Raw genomic sequence first — 27,013 nt, forward strand, 5'->3', positions numbered from 1 at the left:
ATGATAGAACAGTGAGAACTCTCATTCAGTGAGCCCCTCATGTGTGCCCACCTGCCACCAGGTGTTTTATCCTTCCTAGTACCCAGGATCCTTAGGACATCCCTGCACAGTATTAACTCAGCAGCAAATAAGAACGACAGTAATAAGAGCTAACATGTGAAAGGGCAGACTGTGCGTCGGCAGGCACTTTATGTGTAATAATTCATTCAATCCTCACAGCGACCCCAGGAAGGTATCAGTCTCATTTGACAGATGAGAAGACTGGGCTGGCCCGGTAAGGTGCCCAAGGTCACAGCTGGTGAACGGAGGCAGCCTGGCTCCGGTCCTTGCTCTGGAAGGAGGAAAAGTCAGCCTGCGCTCTACCGGCCTCTCTACTCTCTGAGGAAAGTGAGCTAAGGGTAGAACGCTTTTCAGACGGCTGGGGTGGGGTTCTGGGCAGAAGAGCTGGAGAAATTCTCAGAAGATACGTCTTGACGGGGGAGGCTGGGCCAGGGCAGGGAGGGCGCTGTTAGGAGTGCAAGGTGAACAGCATAGCTGAAGGCTGCAGCCGCGAAGGGGCTTTTAACCCGGCCCGGGGAGGGCATCCGAGTGTGGACATGGACACAGCAGCCTGGACGCGGAGCAGAGGCCAGGACGCCAGATCGCACACAGCTCTGCGGATCTCTGGGAGCGAATAAGGGAGCTAAAAACAACGATTGAAACCAACCAACAAACACCCTTTCTGGGCGATTTCAGGGCCAAGAGCGAAAGAAACCTGTAAGGGGCTGAGGTCCGTTCTCACTTAGAACTCCAGGACTCTGAACAAGACGCCTCACACCCCTGTGGGTTGCCCAGCTGCTCTTTTGAAAAAGTTGGACGCTCTCTGAGATGTCGCCAAAATCTAATCCCCCGTGGTCCTAGCTCTGCAGTCGGTCCACTGCTCTGGGATCCGGCTGCCCGGCCCCAGGGGTGCGCCGGGCGGCTCTGCTCACCCAAGGGACGATAACTGGCGGGGTGTGGGGGGAAGGGGGCTCCCCCGGCACGGGCGCGGGACCCGGGGCGCGCGCGTCGTCGGTCCCCTAGGCGGCACCCCGGACCACCTAGAGACCGAGTCCCAGGAGCCTGGAAGTCGCTGGGTGGCCCTGGAACTTTCTTCTCTGGAGCCCGATCCGGGACCGCTCGCAGAACAGGCTGCTGGCAAGGACCAAATGGAGCTCCGCGCCAGGCCGGAGGCTATGCGCGTCACTCGCAGTCCCGGGCCGGGTCCGCGGCGCGCGGTGGCGCTCCGCCAGGCCGCGCCGCCCGCGCCCCGCCGCGCGCCCACCCCGACCCCGCGGCGGCGCCCCGGGGGAGCGCGGCCCGGGCCTCCGCGGGTGGCCCCGGACCGGAAGCGGGTGCGGCGGGCGGGGGCCCCGGGGCCGGAGGAGCGGCGGCCGCTGGCGCGGCGCCCAGGGGCGTGAGGCGGGTGCGCGGGGGAGGCGGCGGGGCGGAGGAGGCGGCCGGTCGGCCCGCGGGTCACTCGGAGGCCCGGGCGGCGGGCGACAGGACGCGCTCGGGGAGTCGGGCGGGCGGGCGGCGCGCACCATGCCCTCCTTCGACGAGGCGCTGCAGCGGGCCGGCGAGTTCGGGCGCTTCCAGCGGCGCGTGTTCCTGCTGCTGTGCCTGACGGGCGTCACCTTCGCCTTCCTCTTCGTCGGCGTGGTCTTCCTGGGCAGCCGGCCCGACCACTACTGGTGCCGCGGGCCGAGCGCCGCCGCGCTGGCCGAGCGCTGCGGCTGGAGCCCCGAGGAGGAGTGGAACCGCACGGCGCCCCCCCACCTCGGCCCCGCGCCCTCCGAGCGCCGCGGCGACGGCCGCTGCCAGCGCTACCTCCTGGAGGCGGCCAACGCCAGCGCCGCCGCCCCGGGCGCGCTCAGCTGCGCCGACCCGCTCGCCGCCTTCCCCAACCGCTCGGCGCCGCTCGTGCCGTGCCGGGGGGGCTGGCGGTACGCCCAGGCCCACTCGACCATCGTCAGCGAGGTAAGGGCCCGGGTCCGCGCCGGGCGCTCCCGCCCCGCCGGCGAAAGCCGGCCGGGAGCGGACGGCGCGCGGAGCCCTCGCGGACGCCGGGAGTCGGTGAAGCCGGCCGCCGGGAAGGTCCGCGGAGGCAGGGAGCTGTCGGTTACCTCTGGGGACCGACCGGGTTCATCCCGCGCTTGAAAGCGTGGTGCTGCGTCGTAACTGCCCTGGCGGTGCCTTTGCTTTATCTCTCTCTGCTAGTGAGGCAACGGAGTGGTGCTTCGGTTTAGGTGTAAACCAAAACCGCCCTGGAAGCCAAGTGCTAAGATGCTTCGCACACATCTCCTCAGGGATCGAAGCATCCTGTACGACGCTCGTTGACTGTGAGATGTGTGTGCGCAATAGTTGGAAATGACGGATGAACGCGGGTAGAGAACCTCAGTGTCTGGGGCGAGCGACGCTGAGCACGTCCGCGCCAGCTCGTGGTCCCCAGGGGGCGAAGGAAAGGAGAAACCAGCGTTTGAAGGCAGCGCCAACTGTCTGTAGTTGCCCAAATGATTATCTGAAATGCAAAAGTACAAAGGTCGAGGCTTTCCCGGGAGCATGATTTTGGCAAAACTGCTTTGGGGCAAAGAGCAACATTTGAGAGAAGTTGGGAAAGATGAGGTTTTGAATTAAAAAAAAAATTTTTTTTTTCCTGCTAATAAGTGACAGGAACGCAGCAGAAGAGGCTGTAAGGCATACATAGTGGACACCCCACTTATTGGGGGGGGTAGCTGCAGGGGTCGGGTGGGGACAGTCCCCACGGTTTTTTGGCTGCGTTTGAGCTCTCAGTGCCTTGGGGGTTAGGTGCCCTCACCTTTGGCGGCAGAACTGTTTCTGCGCTGCGCTGGGCTGGCGGTTTGCATCTTCATCTTGGTGAGTTCTGACTTTAGGGACTGCCTCCACTGAGCTTGCAGGGAAGGGATGAGCAGTTTTATTGAACTTTGCTGCAAGCATGGATCAATTTAATTTCTAACAAGGGATTGAATGTGCTCAGGCAAATTGGGAAAGAAAAATGTTTGTCTTTCATTTATTGTCATAAAGAATTTTTAAGCACCTACTTGAATAATGGGGGGAACACTGGCTTCTGAGTTCGCAGTGCCTCTTCTGCCTGTTAATGGTGTTCTTTGGTCTGGTGGTGACCTAGTCTCTCTGAAGCTGGGATTGTAGGTCTTTGAGGTTATGCATGTTCTGTGTGTTAGCACACTGGGTGTGGTCCTCTGCTAAGTGCTTTAGAGATCAAACCCCATGGCAGCCCAGAAAGGCCATGTGTATGGGTGTTTGGGGTACTTTAATTTCTACCTGATTTGAGGGTCATGATCGGGACTGCTTTATAAACTGTGGTGGTCTTGTTGTTAGGGGTGTCACTCTTGAAATGGATAAGGTGTGGGCTTGGGTGGGAGAGGGTGTTATCACTGGTATTTCCTTCGAGTTGTATCCATTAGGTGGCCGCTTAGTGCTACTTTCCAGGCAAACCAGAAGACGCTGCTCGGAGAGTAGATGCCTGATTTTTGAAGACGTACAGATCTCAGATGAAGAATCAAATGAACACACACTCCAGTGGGGTTTCCATGAGCAAGCATGATCCATAGACATCAGAGAGGGAGACATAAAAATCTCTAAGTTAGTGTCCAGACAGGTACTTTAAAAGCATTCTGGGGTTCCAGGGTTGTTTCAAGCATTCCAGGGTTATTTCAAAGGAGGGACAGTGGGTCTTATGAAGGTCTAACAGGCACTGTGGAAGGTGGGAGTTCCGGAGACCTGGTCCTGGCACGGTCTCCATCCAGCTGTGTGGCTTGGGTGGATAGCTTAACCCTTCTGGGCTTAGCTTTCTCATCTGTAGTATCAGGGCTTGGATTAAACCCTTTACAGTCCGACCAATGCCATCAGTGTCGTCACTGGATGGCTGTTCTCAGTGTGCTCAGAACAATGATAAAAATCTTCAAGGAAAAGTAAAGTGCTGTTCCGAATGCTCCCTTAAGGCCTCTGACAAGTTTTGGAAGTATATTGGAGAGAGGTTTTTTTGTTGTTGTTCTAAATTGTTTGCTTCTTCTGGTTTGTTGTTTTAATGTTTTGATTCTTGAGAGGAAACCCTCCATCTGTTCAGGAAGCTCAGCATCTAGAACAACTTCCCTCGCAGAGTTCTGCACAGCTAATATGTTACTGTCTTTGGTTTTGCATATGATCCAATTAGTGTTTGTTCTTTCATATGCTGTTAGCGTGACCCATCTCAGTGTGTTTTCAGAGACTTGAGACCTAACATATGAGTCACGGAAAGGGGGTGACTTGGGAGACTTCAGAACGCGGAAGGGGAGACCAGATTCCAGAATGGCAACATACGGCTGTTATATTTAATCCTTGCGCCATTGCTGGGGAGACAGCATTGTCCTGGCTTTTAGAATAGGAACCTGAGGCAGGAGATGCGAAGGGACCCACTAGCGTCCCAGACCTTTTATGTAGCCAAGGTGGGTTCAGATCCGGGGGTCTTGATTGTGAATCCGTCTCCTTTCCTCCAGGCAGTGCTCTAAGTCCTTGAAACAGGTCCACACAGCATGATACCAGATCACTCACACTTTAGAACCTGCAAGAAATCTAATTGAACCTTCCTGTTTACTTAGTTACTATCCTGGTCCTCTGGCCAGCGTGTCATTTTATTTCATTTCACGGTCCGGAACACGATCCGCTGCAGATGAGAGGCAGTCTGTACTCTCGGTGTGAGTGTTGCAGAATGGGCACTTAAACCTCATCCACCCTTTTTTCGTCTTACAAAGAGAAACAGCGCCAAGGAGTTAAGTCAGAAGTCAATGCGAAGTCAGGGCCCTTTCAGTCCAGCTCCCCCTCTGGTTTCTCCTGCTAAAGGGGATGCAGTGGATTTTTCACCTACATTTAATGACCTCAGCACAGACTTTTCTAACGTCTGAATCTCAGCCCTATGTGGTTGTCAGACATTGGGCAGAAGAAAGCATGATGTGGTGCAGAGAAGTCCAAGCCCTTACCACCCAGATGTTTCAATTCATTGCCCAGGGAGTGAGACTCTGAAATTAATGTTAAGACTTTGAAATGCTTGCTTGCGTACCATGGATGGGGAGATAAAAAAGCTCCTCACTCACTAGGAACCAGGCCTCAGAGCACCATTAAAAATAGACCGAATTGCCCTTTCTAGATAATTTTTCTCCCACACACAAAAAATGAAAGTCCATTTGAGGGAAGTGGCTGACCCATTGAAGAATGCGGAGGCTGCTTCGATCTCTGGGGCTGTCCCACTGCTTCTCATGTCTCTGCTTTGCTTCCTGCATGTCCAACCCACAACAGGAGGCCAACCCCAGACATTGTGTCATCAGCATCTGGTCCCTACTATTTGCTAAGCATGGAAACACACCGCCATGAATACTGGAGAAAGGAGTTCAGCCAGGCCCAAGTTTTGTTCTGGGCTGAGTCTCTGATTTGCTCTGAGCACTTGAGAAAGATCTTACTTTTATATTATTTTTATTTTTAATATTATTTGTGCTTTCCCTGGTTTTTGCTGAATCAACCTCACTAAGAGAACATCTGTTTTATTATTACTTCAAAGGACCAACTATGGTATTGTTCATTTTCTATTTCATTAGTTTGTCCTCTTTTTTTTTTAGTTTGCATTAGTTTTTTGAAGTATAGCTCAAAAAAAATTAGTTTATTTTATTGAAGTATAGTTGATTTACAGTGTTGTGTTAATTTCTGCTGTACAGCAAAGTGATTCAGTTATACATATATACATTCTTTTTCATATTCTTTTCCATTATGGTTTATCACAGGATATTGAATATAGTTCCCTGTGCTATACAGTAGGACCTTGTTTATCTTCCTGTTTATTATTTGTTCTGGTTTTTTGGATTTACTATGGGTGTGCTTTTTTTCCAATTTAAGTTAGCCGCTTAAGCTCAATTCTTTCCTGCCTTTCTTCTTTTCTAGTATAAATGTTTAAAGCTATAGATTTCCTTCTGCGTACCTTTTTTTGACTATACCCAGCAAGTTTTGAAATGCAGGTTTTAGTTATTATTCCATTCTTGGTTTTTTTTTTTTTTTTTTTTTTTGCGCGGTACGCAGGCCTCTCACTGTTGTGGCCTCTGCCATTGCGGAGCACAGGCTCCGGACGCGCAGGCTCAGCGGCCATGGCTCACGGGCCCAGCCGCTCCGCGGCATGTGGGATCTTCCCAGACCAGGGCACGATCCCGTGTCCCCTGCATCGGCAGGCGGACTCTCAACCACTGCGCCACCAGGGAAGCCCCATTCTTGGTATTTTTAATCTCCATTATTTCCTCTTTGACCCATGATTTATTTAGATATTGGTTTAAAATTTTTAAACATACATTGATTTTTAATCTTTTAATTGTTCTAATTTAACCTTGGAGTGGTAAGAGAAAGTGATCTGGATGATACTGATTCTTTTTTTTTTTATAATATTTGGCTTTATTTTCTAAGTATTCTATTGACCTTTTTATTTTTACCATTTACTTTTTAAGTCTCTCTCTTTTTTTTAATTTTATTTTTGGCTGTGTTGGGTCTTTGTTGCTGCTCGCAGGCTTTCTGTAGTTGAGGAGAGCAGGGGCTACTCTTCATTGTGGTGTGCGGGCCTCTCATTGCAGTGGCTTCTCATTGCGGAGCACAGGCTGTATGCGCGCGGGCTTCAGTAGTTATGGTGTGCAGGCTTCAGTAGTTGCAGCACACGGGCTCAGTAGTTGTGGCACGTGGGCTCTAGAGCGCAGGCTCAATAGTTGTTGTGCATAGGCTTAGTTGCTCCGCAGCACGTGGGCTCTTCCCGGACCAGGGATCGAACCCGTGTCGCCTACATTGGCAGGTGGATTCTTATCCACTGTACCACCAGGGAAGTCCCTGATACTGATTCTTTGAATTTTATTGGAACTTTCTTTTTGGCCTTCTAGGAGGTCAATTTTTATAAACATTCCATACATGCTTGAGAAGAGTGTGCAGTCTTTAGCTATTGGGTGTAGGGTTTTATAGATAGATGTCCAATATTTGAAGCTTGTCAGTTGTGTTGTTACAATATTCTATATTTTAATTAACTTTCCATCTGCTTGGTCTAGCAAGCATAGAGAGTATTGAAATTTACCATTATGTTGGGGGGTTTGTCATTTTCTCCCTATATTTCCAGCAGATTTTAAAAGTTGTACACATGAGATTGGATGCATGTACATACAAATTTAGAATTTTTAAAAATCTACATAGCGAATTGAACCTTTTATTATAGTGTTGGTACTCTGTCTAAAATCCATGATGTATATTGTCCCGAGGTCTACTTTGTATAATATTATTTAGCTACTCCAACTTTCTTTTGGTTAATATTTGCCTGCTATACGTTCTGTTATCCTTTACTTTCAAACTTCCTATATTCTAATAATTTAGATGGGTTTCTTATAAAGTGCATATAACTTGATTTTGCATTTAACTACTATGCTTAGCCTATTCACCATTTCTTGTGGTAATTGGTATATTGGGGCTTATTATACCACTTTTTTCTTTGTCTTGCTCTTTTTATGTTTTTTCCCTTCCTTTAAAAAATGATTTTAAATTTGTTTCTCTTATTCTATTTACTCCTTCCTTTATTTGTTTGGAATTTAGATTTTTTCCCCCAGCTTTTCTACCTTTTTTTTTTTTTGGAAGTATAGTCGATTTACAATGTTGTGCTAGTTTCAGGTGTACAGCAAAGTGATTCATTATATATATATATTTTTCAGATTCTTTTCCATTATAGTTTATTACAAAACATTGAATATAGTTCCCTGTGCTATATCGTAGGTCCTTGTTGTGGAATTTAGATTCTTTATTTCAATTCTTTTAGTGGTTACTCCTGAAATTTTGCTAAGGTTACTTAAAAAAACCTAAATTTAATACTCCAACCTCCTCCTAAACAATTTAAGATCTTAAACACTTTCATTCAGTCACTTCTCCTGTATTAGAGGCATTAATAGCCCATATTCTAGGTCTGTTCCTTTACTGTTAATTTATGGGTTTTGTGTAAATCCTGTATGCTTGGGTTTATACTTACACTTTATCTACTCATTATTCCCCCCCTTTCTTTTCCCCCCTTTTCTTTCCCCCCTTCCTTTCATATAGATCTTTAACATTTTTTCTTTAGTGTGTATCTCTAGGTGGTAAATGTTCTCAGTTTTTGTTTATATGGAAATGTCTTTATTTCACCATTATTCTTTAAGATTTTCTTTTGATGTGGACCATTTTTTAAGTCTTTATTGAATTTGTTACAATAGTGCTTCTGTTCTATGTTTTGGTTTTTTGGCCGCGAGGTATGTGGGATCCTAGCTCCCTGACCAGGGATTGAACCTGCCTCCCCTTCATTGGAAGGTGAAGTCTTAACCACTGGACTGCCAGGGACGTCCCCGCTATTATTCTTGAAAGATAGTTGTGCTAGGTAAATAGTTCTATGTTGCCAATTATTTTTCCTTAACCCTTTGAAGATGTTAGTTCTGCCTTGTAGCTCTCATTTTACTTTTGAAAAATCTGTCGTCAGTTTAACTGTCTTTTTCTCTTGGGTTGTGTCTAGATGGGTATTTCTTCTTTTTTTTTTTTCGTGGGTATTTCTTTTATTTATCCAGCTTGGTTTGCATTGCCTCTATAGGGTGTCTGACATATAGTAGGCACTCAATAAACAGCTGTTGAATGAACCAGTTGCGTTTCCTTTCCACTGTGAATTTTGGTTCTTTGGTAGGTTCTGGAAACTTCTCAGCCATTATCTTTTCATTTTCTGCTCTCTATTCTTTCCTTCTGAGATTCTACTTGGACATAAGTTGGACCTTCTTTTTCTGTCCTTCATGAGTCTTAACCTCTCTCTCGTATTTCTCATTTCAATATCTATATGATAGTTAAGATATTTTCTCAGACCTGTCTTCCAGATCACAATGTTTCTATTCAGCAGTATCAAGTCTGCTGTTTAATCCATTCATTGAAGTTTTAATTTCAGCAATTACCTTTTTCATTTATCAAAGTTATATTTGTTATCTTTCAGATATCTCTGGTCATTTATTGGTAGTCTCTTATTTTTTGCTCATTCTTGTGTTTCCATTTTTCAGTTTCTTTAAGGGTTTTACGTATGATTACTCTATATTTTATATCTGGTAATTACACTGCCTGAAGCCCTTGGTGTTTTGAATCTCTTATTTGTTGTTTGTTATGTGTTTGGCACTTGTTTGTTACATGTTGGTTGTGAGTTCCCAGCTGGTTGAGTGTCTCTGTGGGAAACCTGGCTGCCTGCAGAGAGGATTTGCACTTGCTTCTCTCTGAGCTTGGACACCCACGATCTGGAATCATTTTCTTCCTTCCAGACTTCCTGGTGCATCTACAACTGCTGAATCTGTCATTGTTGTTTGTTTTTATTAGAGGTGTATGATTTCCCCTTACTTTCTGAAACACCAACAATTCAACAAAAATTATGTTTTATGCTAAATCTCATTTTTTCAACAGGAGTCCCTTAAAATAACTAGTCCTTTCTGCTGATGACAAAAGTGTATTAATAGTTTAACAGATTTTTTTTAATGGAGTGAAAGCAAGACCTTAATGAGTGAGCAGTCACCCCACTAGGTGTCTGCTACTTGGTGTTGGCAGCAGGATGACCAGGCAGATCCATGCAGTGATGTGTGTATGAACCCCAGAGCCAAAAGGAACGAGACTATGAAAAAGCATCACCTGCTTCTTTCTGGCAACTGATTTATTAGATTATCAGCTACAGATCAATTAAAATTTCTTTAGCATTTGTTATATGCTAGGCACTGGGCTAGGCTGGTAATACAAAGGTAGATAAAATTGTCTGATGAGTTCTGGCAGAGAGACTTGCCCCGAGACAGTAATGTACTGAGAGTGGTAACAGGTGTGGTGAAGGGATGCCTTCTTATGATTGACTGGGGGTGAATCAAAGCAGAGTGTGCACTGACCTTGACCTCAGCCCCAGAGGAGAAGGAGGAGTCCAAGAGGAATATATGAGGAAAAGGATGTTCTATTCCCACATTCTCTCATCTTCAACATCATTTATTTGTAGCCATTTATTGACTGCCCTCTGGAGCAGTGGTTGATGTGTATTCCTTTGACCCACCCACACAGACATGGAATCAAAAGATCAGGGTGGGGTTCAGGAATCTTTGTTGTTCACAAGCGTGTAAAGCCCCTGCAGGCGGTCCCTAGACTACACCTGAGGAGTGTGACAAGATCATCACAAGTGGAACAGCCCATGTGTGGGTGAAGCAAGTACCACCTCCCCCAAACACACCCTGCAGACCTTGGGATGGAAGCCTCGTCCCTTTACCCAAGACAGGAGTCCCACATTTTTCTTTAAGATGAGAAGACAGCCCTCAGAATGGGAGAAAATATTTGCAAACGAATCAACAGACAAAGGATTAATCTCCAAAATATATAAACAGTTCATGCAGCTCAATATTAAAAAAAAACCCAATCCAAAAATGGGCAGAAGATCTAAACAGACATTTCTCCAAAGAAGACATCCAGATGGCCAAGAGGCACATGAAAAGCTGCTCAACATCACTAATCATTAGAGAAATGCAAATCACAACTACAATGAGGTACACCTCACACCAGTCAGAAGGGGCATCATCAGAAAATCTACAAACAACAAATGCTGGAGAGGGTGTGGAGAAAAGGGAACTTTCTTGCCCTGTTGGTGGGAATGTAAATTGATATAGCCACTCTGGAGAACAGTATGGAGGTTCCTTAAAAAACTAAAAATAGAATTACCATATGATCCAGCAATCCCACTACTGGGCATATACCCAGAGAAAACCATAATTCAGAAAGACACGTGCACCTGTACTTTTCCTCTGGGACACACAGCTAGGTTGTGTTTCCCAATGTCCCTTGCAGCTGGTGGGGGGCGGTCCTGTGATGTGTTCTGGTCAGTGATGTTGGGAGAAGCAACACACCTGGAGCCAGAATAACGTTTCTCCTCGCAATCCCCCTGCTTGCTTCCTTCCCTCATCTGCGGGCAGAGAGTCCTGAAGACCCCAAAGACAGCAAAGCCCTTAGCTGGAAGATCGGGGCTTGAAGCCTGCAGGGAGGGCACCCCCATCTTCCTCCCCTCCACCTCCTCTGCATGGGAACGTGAAATTAATGAAAAATAAACTTTCTTGTGTTAAACCGCTGAGATTTGGGGGGGTTTGTTACAGCTCTTACTGTGAGCCTACCCTGACAAATACACATTTTGGTGTGTTTCCTGGAGGCTACAGGCACCTGATGAAATGGTAGGGAAGCTGGTTCCATCGAGATAGTCCTCCCCTTGGTCTGCGCACAAGGTCACCATGACCTTGCCTGAGGCCCCTACGGGTCCCTGTCCTCTGCAGGCACCCCTGCTGCAGCCCTTCCAGGGCATGCCTGGCTGTCCTCCCTGGGCAGTGAGCGTGCTGTTTCCTCTTCTCCAAATACCTTTCCTCTTTCTTCTTGAGGATGTTCCATTTTTTTTCCCCTAAAGATGCAGCTAAGAGTTACCTATTCCAGAAATACCTTCCCTGTCCCGACTCTGGGGGTCTGCTTTCCTTCGTCTGCCCAGCCACCCTTTCTTTTTTTTTTTTTTGTGGTACGCGGGCCTCTCACTGTTGTGGCCTCTCCCGTTGCAGAGCACAGGCTCCGGACGCGCAGGCTCAGCGGCCATGGCTCACGGGGCCCAGCCACTCCGCGGCATGTGGGATCTTCCCAGACCGGGGCACGAACCCGTGTCCCCTGCATCGGCAGGCGGGCTCCCAACCACTGCGCCACCAGGGAAGCCCCCAGCCACCCTCTCTGTGTGCTGAGCCTATTACCTTCCTCATCAGACTGCAGCTTTCTTTCTTTTTTTTTTTTTTTTCAGTGTAAACCCCAACACAAATACACCAACATGATTTCGTGCATTTAGAGGGGAAATTTTTCTTGGTTAAGTGGAAAATTGTGCAGATGCCTTCCGGAAGACCTTCATTCTAAGCAGCTTTATAGTGAAACATGATATTTAGAAGTCTGGACCTTCTTTCTTCCATTTGCTGTAATCTACATTCACTGAGTAGAACTTGTACTGATCATTGGGACCCAGTGGGTTCCAGGGTTCTGGGTTATTCTTTCTGTCCCGGCTGACACCTGGATTGAACAAATGCCAGGCGCAGGTGTACAGCGCTGCGCCAGTACCTCCTGCTCCAATAAATACAAAGAGGGGGATCAAACTAGAATGCTTCTTGGCCTGACCGATGATCAGGCAGAGCGTGGTTGCGACAGAGGCCTTGAGTCCAAATGGAGAGAAAAACAAACCTGCAAGGCCCGAGACTAAATGCCTCCGCGCCGCGGAGGAGTGGACATCCAGGGTCACCCAGGACCTAGACTGCAGCTTTCTTGGGGGCAGAGACGGTTCAGTATATCTTTGTGATGAAATCACATGGCATTTAATAAATCCCGTGATTAAATTAATGAGTGAATGGGAAAGGGATTGAGTGAAATATTTGACCCCTTTTATAACTGGCTCAGCCAACCCTGAAATTGACCTTCGGAGACTCTAACAAGCTCTTTCCCCCTCAACAGTGCTGCTTTAGTTTTGCATTAATTCTGTATATTAATTTAGAGAAAATGGCCATTTTAACAATTCTGATTTTTTGAACATGGTGTATTTGATGTAATTTGAACGTGATGTGTTGCGGCATTTTCTTAGGCGTAATTCAGTCTCTCTCACAGTGTTTTGTAGTTTTCAGTATGGAGGTGTTACAGAAATTTCACAGGTTTTATTCTTAGGTGTCTGTTTTATTGATAACCTTGTACAGTGTTGCTTCTTCATAACTTAGCCAGCAAGGGCTTTTCTTCCTCCCCTTCACACCAACGGGCTCTGACAGATCACCGGGGGGGGGGGGGGGGCCACGGCCACGGCCCTGCAGAAAGTGGCTCTAGGCCTCTGGAGCAGGGGGACAGCCGCCACCGCCCGACCCCTGTCTACATGGGGACTCTGTCGTCCTCAGATCCTAATTGGGGGATGCGACCTGGAACGTGAAAGGGAAGGAGCCGGACGGCTGGCTCTTTGGGGCCATTATTTTTATGTGCTGACGTCCATTGTGCAGAAAAGGCCTTTCTCAGCTGTCCTGGCACTTTTGGCCGCGTCTGTGTCATCAGCCGAGCTGGGCTCCGGGAGCAGCAGGGCACAGGTGCAGGGCACAGGTCAGCGAGGGGCACATGGGCGCCTGGCTGGCAGCAGTTCAAGGGTGCAGTACTGAGCCCTCCAAGGCCATTGGGGGCGGGGTGGGGAGACACTGCCTACATTTCAAAACAAACTAAAACCTCTCCAATTTTTCCTCATTTTTTTTCTTAAACTATAACCAAGAAAGGAAGTTTATTTCTATTCTGTGAGGAAATAGCAAAGTTCCTTAAGGTTCTTGGTGTAGCTTTCTAGAATGGCAATGACGCAAGCATGGCCAATGACAGTTAATGCCTTTTTATGTGGGTGAGAGATCAGCAACGCGGCTGTTTAAGGATTGCTGTGCTCTAACTTCTCTGTGCTTGTAACAAAGCAAAGTAACTTCGGGGCTGGTGCTTGTGTAACACTAGCGGAAAACCACGGGGGATGCAGTGTAGGGGCTCATACGAAGGTGAATAAATAAATGTGATTAAAAAGAAGAAAATCTTGCGTTTAACTTGTATGGCTAGTACGGGCCCAGCCAAGCACGTCCCTCGAAGTGTGTGACTGATTTAGAATTTAACTTTAAAAGCTGTGTTCAGGGAAATTAAAAATGAAAGTCAGAAAATGAGTGTGGTGATTACCGTTGAATATCTTCCGAAAGCTTGGATCCTAGTCTCCGATTAATCAGTGAAGCAGACGTTGTAGTGGAAAGGGTGCTGATCCGAGATGTGGGAACCCTGGCACAGGTCGCTATGAGTGACTGGGAGTGACAGGGAACATCCCTGGACCACTGTTTCCTTATTTGAGTGGAGTAGTCAACTGTCAATGGATTTCCAAGGTTCCTCTACCTCTATCATTCTGCAGCCAAGTTCATTTTCAGGTATTTAATTCCTGACCCTGAACTTGGGGTTACCATATCCATACAACAGTGGGAAAGTGGCTTGGGATGAAGCTAACTTAAAAGCTGGAGGTGTTCAGTTCCGGAAATCAGGATGGATTCTTCCCCAGGACACCTTACTTCCTGGCGGGCGTGCTGTGAACCGTGTGGACAGAGGAGAGGGTGATGGCACGGGTGTGGCCACATTCTAGAGCAGGTGCCCGTCCCCGCCCTCTGTAGCATCTGCTGTACACCCTAGAGTTTCATGGGGAATCTGAGGAGGGGACACGCCCTGGGCCACCTACACAGTGGAAACCACCCGAGGGAGGCAGGATGGGGACAAGCTTGGACTTCAGAAACGAAGGTGATTATTCTGCTGTGAAACCCAGTCTTCTGAGACAGGGGACCTCCCTGTTGGAGGGTTATAGGCCAGAGCAGGAGAGATGAGCGAGTGACAGGTGAGGCTCTGGATTTGCATTTTAATGGCCACCACTGGGACCAGAAAGTTGAGACACTCATGAGGAAATACAAACCGGAGCCTCACAAGCCTGTCCACACTCACCCGCTCTGGCCTCAGTTATCTGATTATTAACAATTTAACATTAAACTTAACATTTAACTTAAGTGTCAAGACATTTAAGTATTTGAAAGTAATTCTGACAAGACTGTGTCTGTTTAGGGAGTATATAACCTTTCTTTTATGGGTTTTCTTGTTAACTTGTGTTGTATTGATTGGTCATAAAATCTACAAATAAGTGTGGGAGACTGTGTTTTCTTGTTTCTTAGAAAATAGTTCAGGGAGGAAATTTGGAGGCTTCAAATAAGGTGAGAAGTGAGACACGTGCCTCCTGACCGGTGATTCTGGTTCCTGTGCAGGAAACCGCAAACCATCTGTCTTGCTCTCCTCCCCCAAATGATGGGAGACATTTTCCTCTTGGGTGGATGTCAGCTATTTTAGCAGTTGTTGGAATATAATTGTTTAATTTTTCTTGGCTTCATAATGCAGACATGAGAGTTTCACTTGTCAGACGAATTTGTATATCATTGCCTGGAACGCAGTTTTATTTTTTATGCAGTGAAAAGTTAATTTTATTACTGCCTGTATAACACGGGGGCAGCTTTGGTAAAATGGTGATTTTCTATGAAATGCCTTCAGCACAGCGGTGTCCAGTGTGAGAGACCCAAGTGAGGCCATCCTAGTCGGACGGAGCTAGGGCCGCCGCAGGCCCTGCTGCCCAGAGGAAAGAACATTGTCTTGATTCTTAGGACAGGGGGACCTGTGAGACAGTTTGGTATTGGTGACTTCTGAGGGCTTTGAAAACTTTTGCCGTTGGTGTTGTGAAGTCTCTGGAGCCCACCTCCTCAGGGGGCTGGGGGTACTGCGCCCCTTCTGAGAGATGACAGAGCATCCGTTGTCTGGACGGCGCTCATGTGAAGCGGGTGAACCCACTCCCAGGTGTGTGATGAAGGCGTCCCCCTGGAGAACAGCAAACACCCTCTCATCATCCTGTCTGCTCGATAGCGTCACGTCTCAGATGCCTTTCCCAGAGGTGGCTTATGCCCCTCGGACGCACAGGGTGGCTCTGATTTCACGGGCTTCTGCCAGCTGGAAGCGTCGTGCGGCCGCCGACAGCACAAGATGAAAGACGACATGTGTGTCTCTTGCCCCCAGGGAGGGATGCTGTAAGCTGATGCCTGTCAGACATAAACAGAGGGGCCTAGGCACCAGAACCTCTTATTCTGAAGATTGATGGTAGCACATTTATGGGAATCCAAGGACCGTGGAGAAGACAGTGTGGGCTTTTAATATGGATAATTCTTTAAGAGCAATGCTTTGGAGACATTTATTGAGATGAGTGCCCTTTCATTGCCCTCAGATGAGGGTTTCAAAGCAAACCCTCATAGGGAAGTCACGTGGACAATTGACAGCCTTAAGTATCCAGGGCAGAGGAGAAAATTAAATGGAAAGTAATTAATATTAATTTGGCATCGACTTCAAAAAAATCAAATAAAGAGATAAATTTCAGAGTTTCTGTAGTGTAAAGGAAATTGTTCCAAGAACCTTTCCCACAGAGAATCTTGCTCTTTCTGTGTCTCAGCTACTTGGTAATAATGGTAATAACACCTTTACCTAAGGCCTCCATTTGTCCGCCAGCCAGCATCCCTGTCAGATGGCTGCGCTCCCCTATCCAGTGTGTATGTCTATAGGGCACTTCCAGAAGAATTTTAAATCAAACCAAGTGCATTACAGAACAACATAAAACTACCTATGTCTTTATCCACTATATAGATAATTAGATAATGACCTTGATTGTTGCAAAGTACCGTGAAGAAATGATCAACTTGTAGATAACTCGTTCATTGTGCCTATCTGTAAGGCGAGTGAGTGGCTAAGAACACAGGATTACTAGTTGTGTGAACACGGGCAGATTTCTTAGTTTGAGACTGTTCCGAGCTCAGGTTCTTACCGCAGGGGAATAATCGCTGCTGGGTGGAGCTGATGGGAAGCTTATGTACGTAACGCATGCAAAGTGCATATCCAGTTGTCTGCCCAACCTAAGTGCTACGTGACTGGTGATATTGCCGTTGTTGGTCACAGATATTGTGGAAGTCCACTCAGAGAGGCAGCTTGGGTCTGGGAATTAGGGGCAAACCCCTAGAAGCTTTTGTTGGGCAGAACACTGAGATTCCAGCCCCAAGGGACATGGCAGGGATCACCTCCCTAGAGCTGGTACATCTGCAGCCCAGTAATAAAGACTAAGAAAAGACCCAGAATAGATTCTCACAGCTACAAGCTTTGGCAGGAAGTCCCGAGCTTCCATTTCTTCACCCCCCTCGGGCCCCTATGGATCTGGGCGGGGTTACGGTCCACAGTTGCTCAGAGGCAGACTGACAGTTCTGCCCACTGCCTCCTCTCCAGCCCCAGTTTGATTGAGAGATTGTGAAAAGAACTAAAACATCATTCTAACGTGAAGCTGCCTCCATTGCATGTTTTATTCACAAGCACAAGAAATCCTTCAGTAAATCTGGAAAGCAAAAGTTTCTCTAAAGATGCTGTGGTTAGAAAACCACCGATGTGGCTCACGCCTATGTTCTAGTTGGGTCAGTTACACAAATTTGCTTCACATTTTGGGGCAGTTTGCAATGGCCATATCATGTCACAGTTTGCTTGGCCTGTCATGAGAATCTGGCCTTAGAGAAAAGACCGAAAGACTCCCCTCTGCCCCTGAAATCTATGAAATGAACACAGGGCAGTGATGGTGGGGCAGGAATTATGAATACTGAGATTCGGTTTGGGGTTGAGATAAATTTGGGCTTAGTTGTTCTATGCATTAAGCAACCCAGTTCTCGTGACACTGAATAGACACTACAGTGTAATCCATGAAAGTAGCTTAATACCCAGTAGGCACAGAAAGCCATACTATAATATACTACATGTAACCTGTTATTGACACACTTTCCTGCTTAGAAACCTGACTGTCTTTTTAATTACCGGATGACATTTAAACATAATGTTTTATGTTTTAACTAGCTAAACTATTTAAAACATAATGAACTCATTTAATCGTCACACACGCTGTGAGGCGTGGGCTGTTATCCCTGTTTTGTAGAGAAGGAAAGGAAGGTGCAGAGAGATTAAGTAATTTGCCCCAAGTCAGGCGTTACAGGATGGAAGAATTGGAAAAGATATTTTTGATGTCTGAACCAACAAGAGATTAATTGATAGCTCTAGAATATGAAAGGGACTTCCATAAATCACCAAGGAAAAGATAGCAAGCCTTGTAGCAAAATTGACAAAGGATGTAGACAGTTTTCATGAAAGGAAACCCAAAAGGCCATTCAGCATAGGAAGCCCATGCAGATTCATCATCAGAGAAATGCAGATACAAACAAGATAGTACCTTACCCTTGTTAGGCTGGTTAGAAACCAAAAAGCCCCGTGGTACCAACTGTTGGTAGATTTCAGATCTACTGCTGGAGGGCAGGTGGAGCTGTTCTCAAGAACAATCTGAAACTACTGATACAAATTAGGTGTCTACAAACATATACTGTGACACAGCAATTCCACTCCCATGCGTGAGTCCCAAAGTAACATCTCAAATCTATCAGGAGGCAGGTATGTTCACTGCAGCGTTATTTGGGCAGCAAGGAGTTGGAGACAAACCTACGCATACGTTGACTTTCAAAGGTGTTTTGTTGTATACTGAAATTTAACAAAAAGAGGCTGAACAAGCATCAGGAAAGTTGTGCGTTTTACATGAAATTAAAAATATGTAGATTCTGCAAGAATGCAAACAAAAGATATACCTTGACACATCAGGATGGTTCATTTGTGGGGATGGGATGGGAGTCGGAATAGGGACAAAATAGAATAAATAAAATAAGATATGGGTCTTTTATAACCAATGATTATAATACATTATAGTTAACCCAACCTTCTGCCCTTGAGGTTCAGAAGAGACAAAGGGGTAAAAGGAAGGAAATGGATTTTTCTACCCAAGACACTTAATGGGTCTTGCAAGATGCCTTAGAAATTACCCCAGGCCCTGGCCTATTGAATGAATTGACCTATAACCTAGAAATGTAGTTAGGATCTAGGTTAGTGGATTTCAGACTGTTTTGGTGACCCTAGACATTGCAACGCCTGCCCCCTTCAGGAAAGTAATCTTACTTTTATCAGTTTTATTTTGGTGTTAAGATTCTGTTTTTTTAAAAAATTCTTTTCTGTTTTGTTTTTAAGAGGGGAAATAGAGTTCCGCTTCTAAAATAATGTTTGAAAAGATACAGGATCAATATTCCCCAGGATCCCTTCCAGATCCAAAATTCTATATTTTAATCAAAACAACCAACTTAACAAAAATGTTTTCAAGCTCAGAAGTTGGAGTGTCAGCATCCCTTATGATTGTATATAAGATACTTTCTTGGGAAGGTGTTGGGAGCGTCTTTTCCTGAGTCTTGTTCAGCTTCTTTGTGTTAAATTTCAGTACACAACCAAACATCTTTGAAAGTCAAAGTATGAGTAGATTTGTACTTTAGAGACTGAATGCATCTGATGGTACTGAGCCTGCAGATTTCTTTATCCTCTTGTGACGGCTGACCTGAGACTTCCCCAGAGCTGTCCGCCTGTGGGAATCAGAGGCCGCACTGCTGAAGGTCGGTAGACATGACGATTTCACCTGGGGATGCTGTGTCCTCGGATGCAGACCACTGACTGAGGTGTGGATGGAGGCCTTTCCTGAGCATGTCACATGGAAGATGTCTCTCAGTTTCCATCTCAAAAGTCTCCTATAAAATGTCATCATTCAATCATCAAGTCCAGTAATGCATTCCCAGTATTGCCTTCTAGTTAATCCATAGCTTTTATTATGCTTTTATGTGATCTCAGATAGAGAATTTCAGGCATCACTTTTGCCTTCAGTGATCATATAATCTTCCTAGTTAGGAAGACGAGGGGGCAGATACTGTTCAGAACCTTCTGGGGGACTAGGTTCTGGAAGTCATGACTAGATAACTCTGCAAGTCATCCTGAAACGAGATGCTTTGATCCGTCATCTCTTTCTTTTTTACTGTGCCCTTTTCCCACTGTCCTTTGGTTCTCCAGGGAGGAACTGTCTTCATCTGAGTTCCCCACACAGCAGAGCCTGAGACAGGGCGTATGTGCTAGTTTACGTCTCTGGGCAGCCAGGGTGTAGAAGCGGGGGCAGGGAGGTGAGGTCGGGGAGAAGGGAGTGGACCCCTCACCGCTGCATCCTCTAAGCCCCTGTGCAACTGACCCCCGAGAAGCTGAGTAGAGGGTGGAGGACAGAGCTGGGGAGGGAAAAGGGAGGAAGAACATTCCCTGGGTTCTGCCTCCTCAGGGTCAGATGTTCCCTCCCAGGCATTAACTCCCTCACGCTTTCAGCTGGAGCCCAGAGGCGGAGCCCAGAGGCGCAGGAGGCCAGCAGCTGGGAGGGGCCTGCATCAGGTGATCAGAGCTCCCATGGGCCAGCTTAGGAGGCAGGTGGCGCCTAGAAGACCCGAGGGGGCAGGGAGAATGCGACATGGGACCAACAGATCGTTAGCTCCTGCCCAGACTCTGTCCCGAAACCTTAGCAGGGCCACGCCCAGTGGCTTTCTGCCTCCCTGTTTCCACACATCTGCACGCCCCCACTTTTGGTTCACCCTTATGTCAGACTCCCTATGCCCACCCCCTCCCTGTGCCCTTGCAAGGGGGCTGCCTTGCATCCCCCCTTTGTCTGCGGAGTTTCCACCTTATGGTACCGTGCTCTGCATGCCAGCCACCACTTTCGTCTTCTGCTTGCTGGTCTCTTAGGGTGACCAGCTGTCCCAGCTTGCCTGGCATTGAGTGGGTTCCCTGTGACTGAGGACTTTCAATGCTAAACCTGGGAGAAACCCCGGCAGACCAGGACAGTGGGTCATCCCGAGCACTCCACAGGTAGAAAGAATGCTTCACAAGATGTATAATAATAAAGAGCTGTGAACAACGCAGATGTGTAATATGGTTAAATAAACAGAATGTACCCACTCGATACAATATGACAGGGATGATAAAACTGGGTTGACAGATAATAATGTAGAAATGTTTATGATGCAATTATAAGTTAAAACAAGAGGCTGAGATAACAGTGTGTGCATATTACATGATTTCAGTCATATACTTAAAAACCTCTGCATGGCAAATTGACGATTGAAAGTAGGGACTGCTACACAGAGATCTTGAAGGAGAGAGCTTGCCGTTACGGCCGCTTACACTTTTCTCTTAACTAATCGAGATATTCTTTTGCCAAAGACAGTGCTAACGTAGCGATAAAGCTGAATTAACTTATGGTCGTGCTACATTAAAAACTGACGAGGAGAATGCATGCAGAGTGTTCAAAGGAGCTATAGTTATTTTGTTTAGCAAGTCAAACCTGGAAATGAAAGCATGCAAATGACAGTGGGTTTTCAGCAAAGGAAGAGGCACCAGATTCCTTCTCAGCAAGGCCCACGAGAGAGAAAGGCTGTGAAAGCTTCTAGTTAGTGAAAGAACTTTATTGATGATCTCTTACCCAAAGTTGCTTTACTAGTTGTTTACTAGTTGCTTATGTGAATGAAAGGACTCTCAGAAAAGAGGAGGCCTGTTCAGAGAAGACAGCTTGGGGGAGAATAAAAGCCTCTGGCATCAAACTCACTCAGCCTGGAAACTGTCATAAGATGACAGAAGGACTTTCCTTCGCTCAGCGCAGGATCAGAAAGCGAAGCGGGTGAAGTGGATTCGTGAAGCCTATAATTGCCTCCCTTGACCTGAATCATCAAAAAGGCGATTGCTCCATGCAGAGGAACTAAGGTTTCATCGGACCTCCCTTTTAATAGCGAGCGTCTGTTTAAATGTCTTAGTTATATTTTGCCTTATCCAGTTCATATTGTTTTCTATTAGTGATTTTTTTTTTTTACTGAGTGACAAGATACATGTACTTGATCCATGAACCATTAATTTATGTGTCTGTCTGAGATTATGTACTCTTGGGGGCCATTTTGATTACCGTATTTATTTTCGATCATAAAAACATAGTAGTTAGGTATGTTCCAGGCGCTTTGAATATATTATCATCAGCATCAAAAGAGCCTATGAGGGAAGTGTTATTTTCCCATTTTCCAAAGGATGGAATCTCTGAGGCTGGGAACACCTGTGTGATGTGCCCAAGACAGGACAGTGTGAGAGTTGGCTTTGTCCTGAGGCCAAGCTCACCCCACACCAGTGTCCTGTCCCTGCCATCTGCCTCCAGAGCAGTGGCTCTCAAAGTGTCGAGTCACCAGGAGGCCTTGTGAAAACAGCTTGCTGGACCCCACCCCAGTGCTTCTGAATCAACAGGTCTGGGGTCGGGCCTGAGAATGTGCATTTCCAGGTCCCCCCGTTGCTGCTGATGCTGGGGGTGCCGGGGTCCCACTGCGAGGAGCCCCTGGTCCAGAAGGAGGTTTGCTTTCGCTACTGACTTTTCCATTGTGATGATGATTGGCTTACCTCGCACAGGGCCGTCCTTAAGTCAAGTTCCCGTGAAGTCTGGTTCTTCGCAGAAACTCAGTTCCTTGCTCCTTGGCGGCGTTTCTTTCACAGCCGTGTTTCCCCTTCCGGTCCAGCTTGCGCGCAGCTCTAAATGGGTCTTAGGAAAACAACATCTTGGTCACGTAACTTTCTATTCAGAGAGCAAGCAAGACTCTTGTCTATGAAACCGTTCAGGTGCCTCGATCCGGCGTCGATCTCACGTCCCTGCCTGATGTTCGGATGGCATCGAACCTTCCTCTGCCGCACGGAGGCTCCGGTGCCGCGGTCCTCCGCCCACCAGTCCCCCGGAAAGCCACGGCCATCACCGGGGATGCCCAGCCCTGCCTTCGAGAGGCGGTGGCTACGGAGTGGCTGGTGTGTGCCAGGTGGGTCGTAGGCACTGGGTCGCCAGGTGAGCGAGGTGCGCAGGCCCCGCCCCAAGCCTCCGCAGGCCCCTGCGTACCCCCGCCCTGGACCCCAACTCCTCTCCAGCCCCGTCCCGCTTAGATTCCGGGTCCCGTTCTGCAGCCGGGGCTGCGGAGCGCCGTGCGGGACCCTCACCCCGCGGCTCGGGGCCCCGTGCCCCCCGGCCGCGGGACCTCAGCGCCGCCTGGCCTTCCTGCCGGGTCCTCAGCCTCTCTCACTCTCGTTCTCCACGAACTGCCCCTTGCCCCTTGCCCCTCACTCTCAGCAAAGCCCCTCCCTTTACCTTTCCCGACAACCGAAGACCCGGGATGAGAGGCTTCTTCCGTGCCCTGCCGCCAAAACAAGAAAGGCACCCGTACCCGTTCCCAGCCTTTCCTCCTGACGACACATCACGCTGGAAGTCACAGCATCCCTTCCCACAGACGGTGTGTGTCTCCCCCTGTGCTGGGTCCTGCCCGCTTCTCAGGCCAATGCTACCTCCCCGCGCCCCGCCCTGTCCCCTCCACGAGCATCTTTGCCCGCCTTGCAACGCGCTCCAGTGTGTCTGGTCTACACAGCCCCTCCCCGATGTCTGTTGTCTGCCCACAGCTGAGGACCCGTATTTCGCCTTCAGAAGCACGTTTCTTCGAAGGGTTATCTTGTCTCATGGCCTCCCCGTTCTCACCTTTCACTCTCCCCTCGGCCGGTGCGGTCCCCTCCCACCCCGCCACGGTCTCTGGAGACCCCAGGCTGCTGCCCACTGGCCCTCGCTCCTGTTCTGGTGTGGAACCCCAGGGTGCCCCCTGTGCTCCAGGGAGGAGCGTGATTCGTACTCCCTAGTGACCCTGCTGCCAGAGTCACCAGTTCACATTTCACTGTTCTGCTCATTTTGTGCGTCCCAATGCGTCTCCCGTTTCACTTGTGCAGCCCTGTCCAATGTGTGCTGAAGCCAAGCACATTTAAACAGATGGGCGCTGCTGGGCGTTCCCCCGTCTGCTGGTTCCTGCTCACTTCCAGGAACCCTGGATCCCAAATCTGGAGACGCTCTGCAGAAAATACTCTATTTAGTAAAATGTTGAAGTAACGTAGCTTAACTGTCACGTATTTCATTAGCTCCACTGTTGCCATGGTTACCCAGTGCCTACGTGGAAAGCGGGCGCTTTTAGATTTTCATCGTGATGACTTCATTTTGCCTTTGTTCTTTACTTTTGCAGTGACACTCCATCTGTAAACAACACAATCTCCAAAGCATGACAGAGTGTATTGATAAACTACCCCTGAATGCCTGTGTTTACTTGTTAAACCTTCCCAGTCAGGTCAGAATCCATTAATGTTTCAAAAAATCATGTAAATAATGCTGCTGTAGCATGCTAACATATTGCAGAGTATTAGGAAAATTTTAAACTCATTTGTAAGTACACACCTACGACTACTGTGATAAAGCAAATATTGCAATAAAGCGAGTCACACAATTTCTTTGGTTCCCCAGTGCGTATAAAATTTATGTTTACACTACACCGTAGTTTATTAAGAGTGTGATAGCATTATGTCTAAAAAAACCTAAAATGCACATACCTTACTTAAAAAATTATGCTGTTGGAAAAATGGCGCCGATAGATTTGCTTGATGCAGGGTGGCCACAAACCTTCAATCTGTAAAAAAACACAATATCTGCAAAGTGCAATAAGACGAGGTGTGCCTGTAATGGAAAACAGTATCAGAATTTACTACCGTGTAGACCCATTATCAGAGCGAGTCCTGTGATGTGCTTGTGATGTTCATCGACTACTTTACGATATTCTCATCTCCATCGTTGAATCCTTAAATGGACAAAGTAAAATACAATAGCTTTCCATGTAAGTCTCTTGGAATGCTTTCTATCTTTTTTCTTTTTTTTTGGCCACGCCCGCATGACTTTCAGGATCTTAGTTCCCCGACCAGGTATTGAACCTGGGCCACGGCAGTGAAAGCCCGGAATCCTAACCACTAGGCCACCAGGGAACTCCCTGTCTCTTCTTTTTAACACAAGCACTTAGAGATTTACTGGAAATTTCAACAATGCTGTTTTATGGTAGAAACACAAATGTATTTCATGTAAATGTTTCAATTAAAAAATATAAAATTTTTCAAAGAAAAACATAACAGATATCCACACACTCATCACCCAAGATGAACAAATGTTAGCATTTTGTCATAGTTACTTTTGATTTTTTTCTAAAAAGAAAGGAACCATTGCAGATGAAGTTGAAATTCCACTTCCTATTGCTGTAGAAGAAATTACACCAAAACTTAGTGACTTAAAACCACCACTTTTTTTTTTTTATTGAAGTACAGTTGATTTACAGTGTTGTTCCGATCTCTGCTGTACAGCAAAGTGACTCGGTTTTACACCGATTCCGTGGGGCAGGGGTTCAGAGCACGCACAGCAGGGAATGCTCGTCTCTGCTCCATGATGTGTGGCCTTGGGTAGGAAGGCTCAGGCTTTCTAGTCCTATATCTGGGCAACCATGTGAATGTCCCCTTGTAACCCTATCTTTCTAAAAACGAATCACAGAAAGCAGTGGAGATGCAGCGTCAGAACCAGGTGTTGTCAGTGCTCTTACATTATTATTATTTTATTTATTTTTTTTATAATAGTGTTTTTATTTTATTTTTACTTGTTGACAGTTTGCTTTATTTATTTGTGGCTGTGTTGGGTCTTCATTTCTGTGCGAGGGCTTTCTCTAGTTGTGGCAAGCGGGGGCCACTCTCCATCGCGGTGCGCGGGCCTCTCACTATTGCGGCCTCTCTTGTTGCGGAGCACAGGCTCCAGATGCGCAGGCTCAGTAGTTGTGGCTCACGGGCCTAGTTGCTCTGCAGCATGGGGGATCCTCCCAGACCAGGGCTCAAACCCGTGTCCCCTGCATTGGCAGGCAGATACTCAACCACTGCGCCACCAGGGAAGCCCATCTTACATTATTATTTATCAAGCTAGGTTAGAAGGGAGCTGGTATTAATTAATCAAAGCATGTACATTTGACTTAGTTATACTATACTCTCTAATACGTTCTAATCATTAGTAGTAAGTACTCACATCTTACTTCATGTCACATTTTACAGTGTTTAAAATACACTCGCATTTATTCCCTCATTTGAAGCTTCATGAAAATAAAACCTGATAAGAATCTTAAGTTCATATTTTGTATGAATCAAATAGAATACTTAATAATAAAATGCTTTAGAAACCGTATAGAGCTATCAACATGCCCATTGCTATTAAGACTCATGGTCCAGTTTTTCTGTGATCTAGTTTCGTACTGCAATCCTGCCCCATGCGTAATCCTGTATCTCGTTGGTGACCCTGTTCCCTTGGCTTCCACCTCATCTCTGTGTGTCAAAACACAACCAGATCTTCACGGCCCGGCTCCAACACTGCCTCCTCCAAAAGCCTTTCCTGGCATGTACTTCCCAGCTGGACTGCATCTCTCTCTGCTTTGTGCTTGCGTAGCATTCTGTGTTTCTCTTGTGAGATTTCAACACATTCCACCTTGTATTCTGTTTCACATACTGCATCACCGGTGCTCAGCTGGGAGCTTCGAGCAAACCGGAGCCTAGCCCTGCTCCCTTCTCGCTGCACGACAACATGCCTGGCACCGGGAGCCTCCTGGACAAGTGTTTTCACTGTGCTTAGCTGCTTTTGCTGCTCTCAGACTGGGCAGAGTACAAGATCCAGACGTGCCTTCAGTGTGGCCATATCTGTCAGGACAGAGGACTCTCCCCTGGCTTACCCAAAGTCACCCAAAGCCCCCCAGTTTAGCGAGAGGACGCCAGCCTCTGACAGGGGCGTTTCCCGGGACTTACACCATCCCGGGACCGTGGGGCTCGTCGGTGAGGGCTGCAGTATCCAGTTTGGAGCAGATGTGGATCGAGAAGAGACACAAGAAAGAGAAAAAGACTTGGCAGCGGCAAGGCCGTTCAGGCCTTTTCTAGGATGGGTGCCTACCTCTGGTTTAAGAATTAAGTAATGAAAATAAATGAATGTCTGTCTCGTGTCCAGCTTCACTTGTAAGCACTGCAGTGACAGTGGCTGGAGCATCTCTGCCTCCCAGGGACACCGGGAGGGACAGACCAAGTGGGTGCACGTTATTTTCTGAGTGGCTCGCTTTGGAAGTCTGGCACCTAACGCTTCCCCAGGTGGGTTGGTGGACAGCACTGTGAGAAAGACCACGTGGTCACCTTACACCTTGGTGGCAGCGTCTCTCTCCAGAAACTTATCAGACCAGACCTGGACCTTTGATGTGGCTTGAAGCGGGGTCTCACAAACAGCCAGGTCCACATGAGTGCAGCCAGTCGGCACCACCGCCCTTCGGAAATGCCCTGTCATTTCGACCTAAGCAGTGCAGTCTTAGCAATGATCTGTTTTCCTGCCGTTCAGCCTACTCTGGGCCAATAAAAAGACATAAACAGTCAAGGTGACACTCTACTCTAGAACCTTCCTTCCTTTGCAAAACAAACATAATTTTAGGACCAAGATGCATACATACCTCTTGTACTCAAGAGCTTGTACTCCCCC

At 47.3% G+C, this 27,013-nt stretch overlaps 1 protein-coding gene and 1 pseudogene across 2 annotated transcripts in view; one reads left to right on the top strand and one right to left on the bottom strand.

Annotated features, from left to right (window-relative positions):
• The first annotated feature begins 1,274 nt into the window (after window positions 1-1,274).
• The window catches only part of SLC22A3 (solute carrier family 22 member 3), an 88,760-nt gene continuing 63,021 nt past the window's right edge, over window positions 1,275-27,013 (top strand). Inside the window, exon 1 of one of the 2 annotated variants that reach the window (XM_073789806.1) lies at window positions 1,275-1,998. In XM_073789806.1, coding sequence (XP_073645907.1) covers window positions 1,564-1,998 — 435 coding nt within the window. In that variant the 5' untranslated portion in view covers window positions 1,275-1,563. The remainder of the gene's footprint in view (window positions 1,999-27,013) is intronic. The other variant, XM_019951445.3, reaches the window with a different exon arrangement.
• LOC101337849 (cytochrome c oxidase subunit NDUFA4 pseudogene) lies at window positions 12,014-16,177 on the bottom strand (annotated as a pseudogene).

This window comes from Tursiops truncatus, chromosome 12 (genome assembly GCF_011762595.2).
Source record: "Tursiops truncatus isolate mTurTru1 chromosome 12, mTurTru1.mat.Y, whole genome shotgun sequence".
In the NCBI taxonomy this organism is placed as follows: Eukaryota; Metazoa; Chordata; class Mammalia; order Artiodactyla; family Delphinidae; genus Tursiops; species Tursiops truncatus.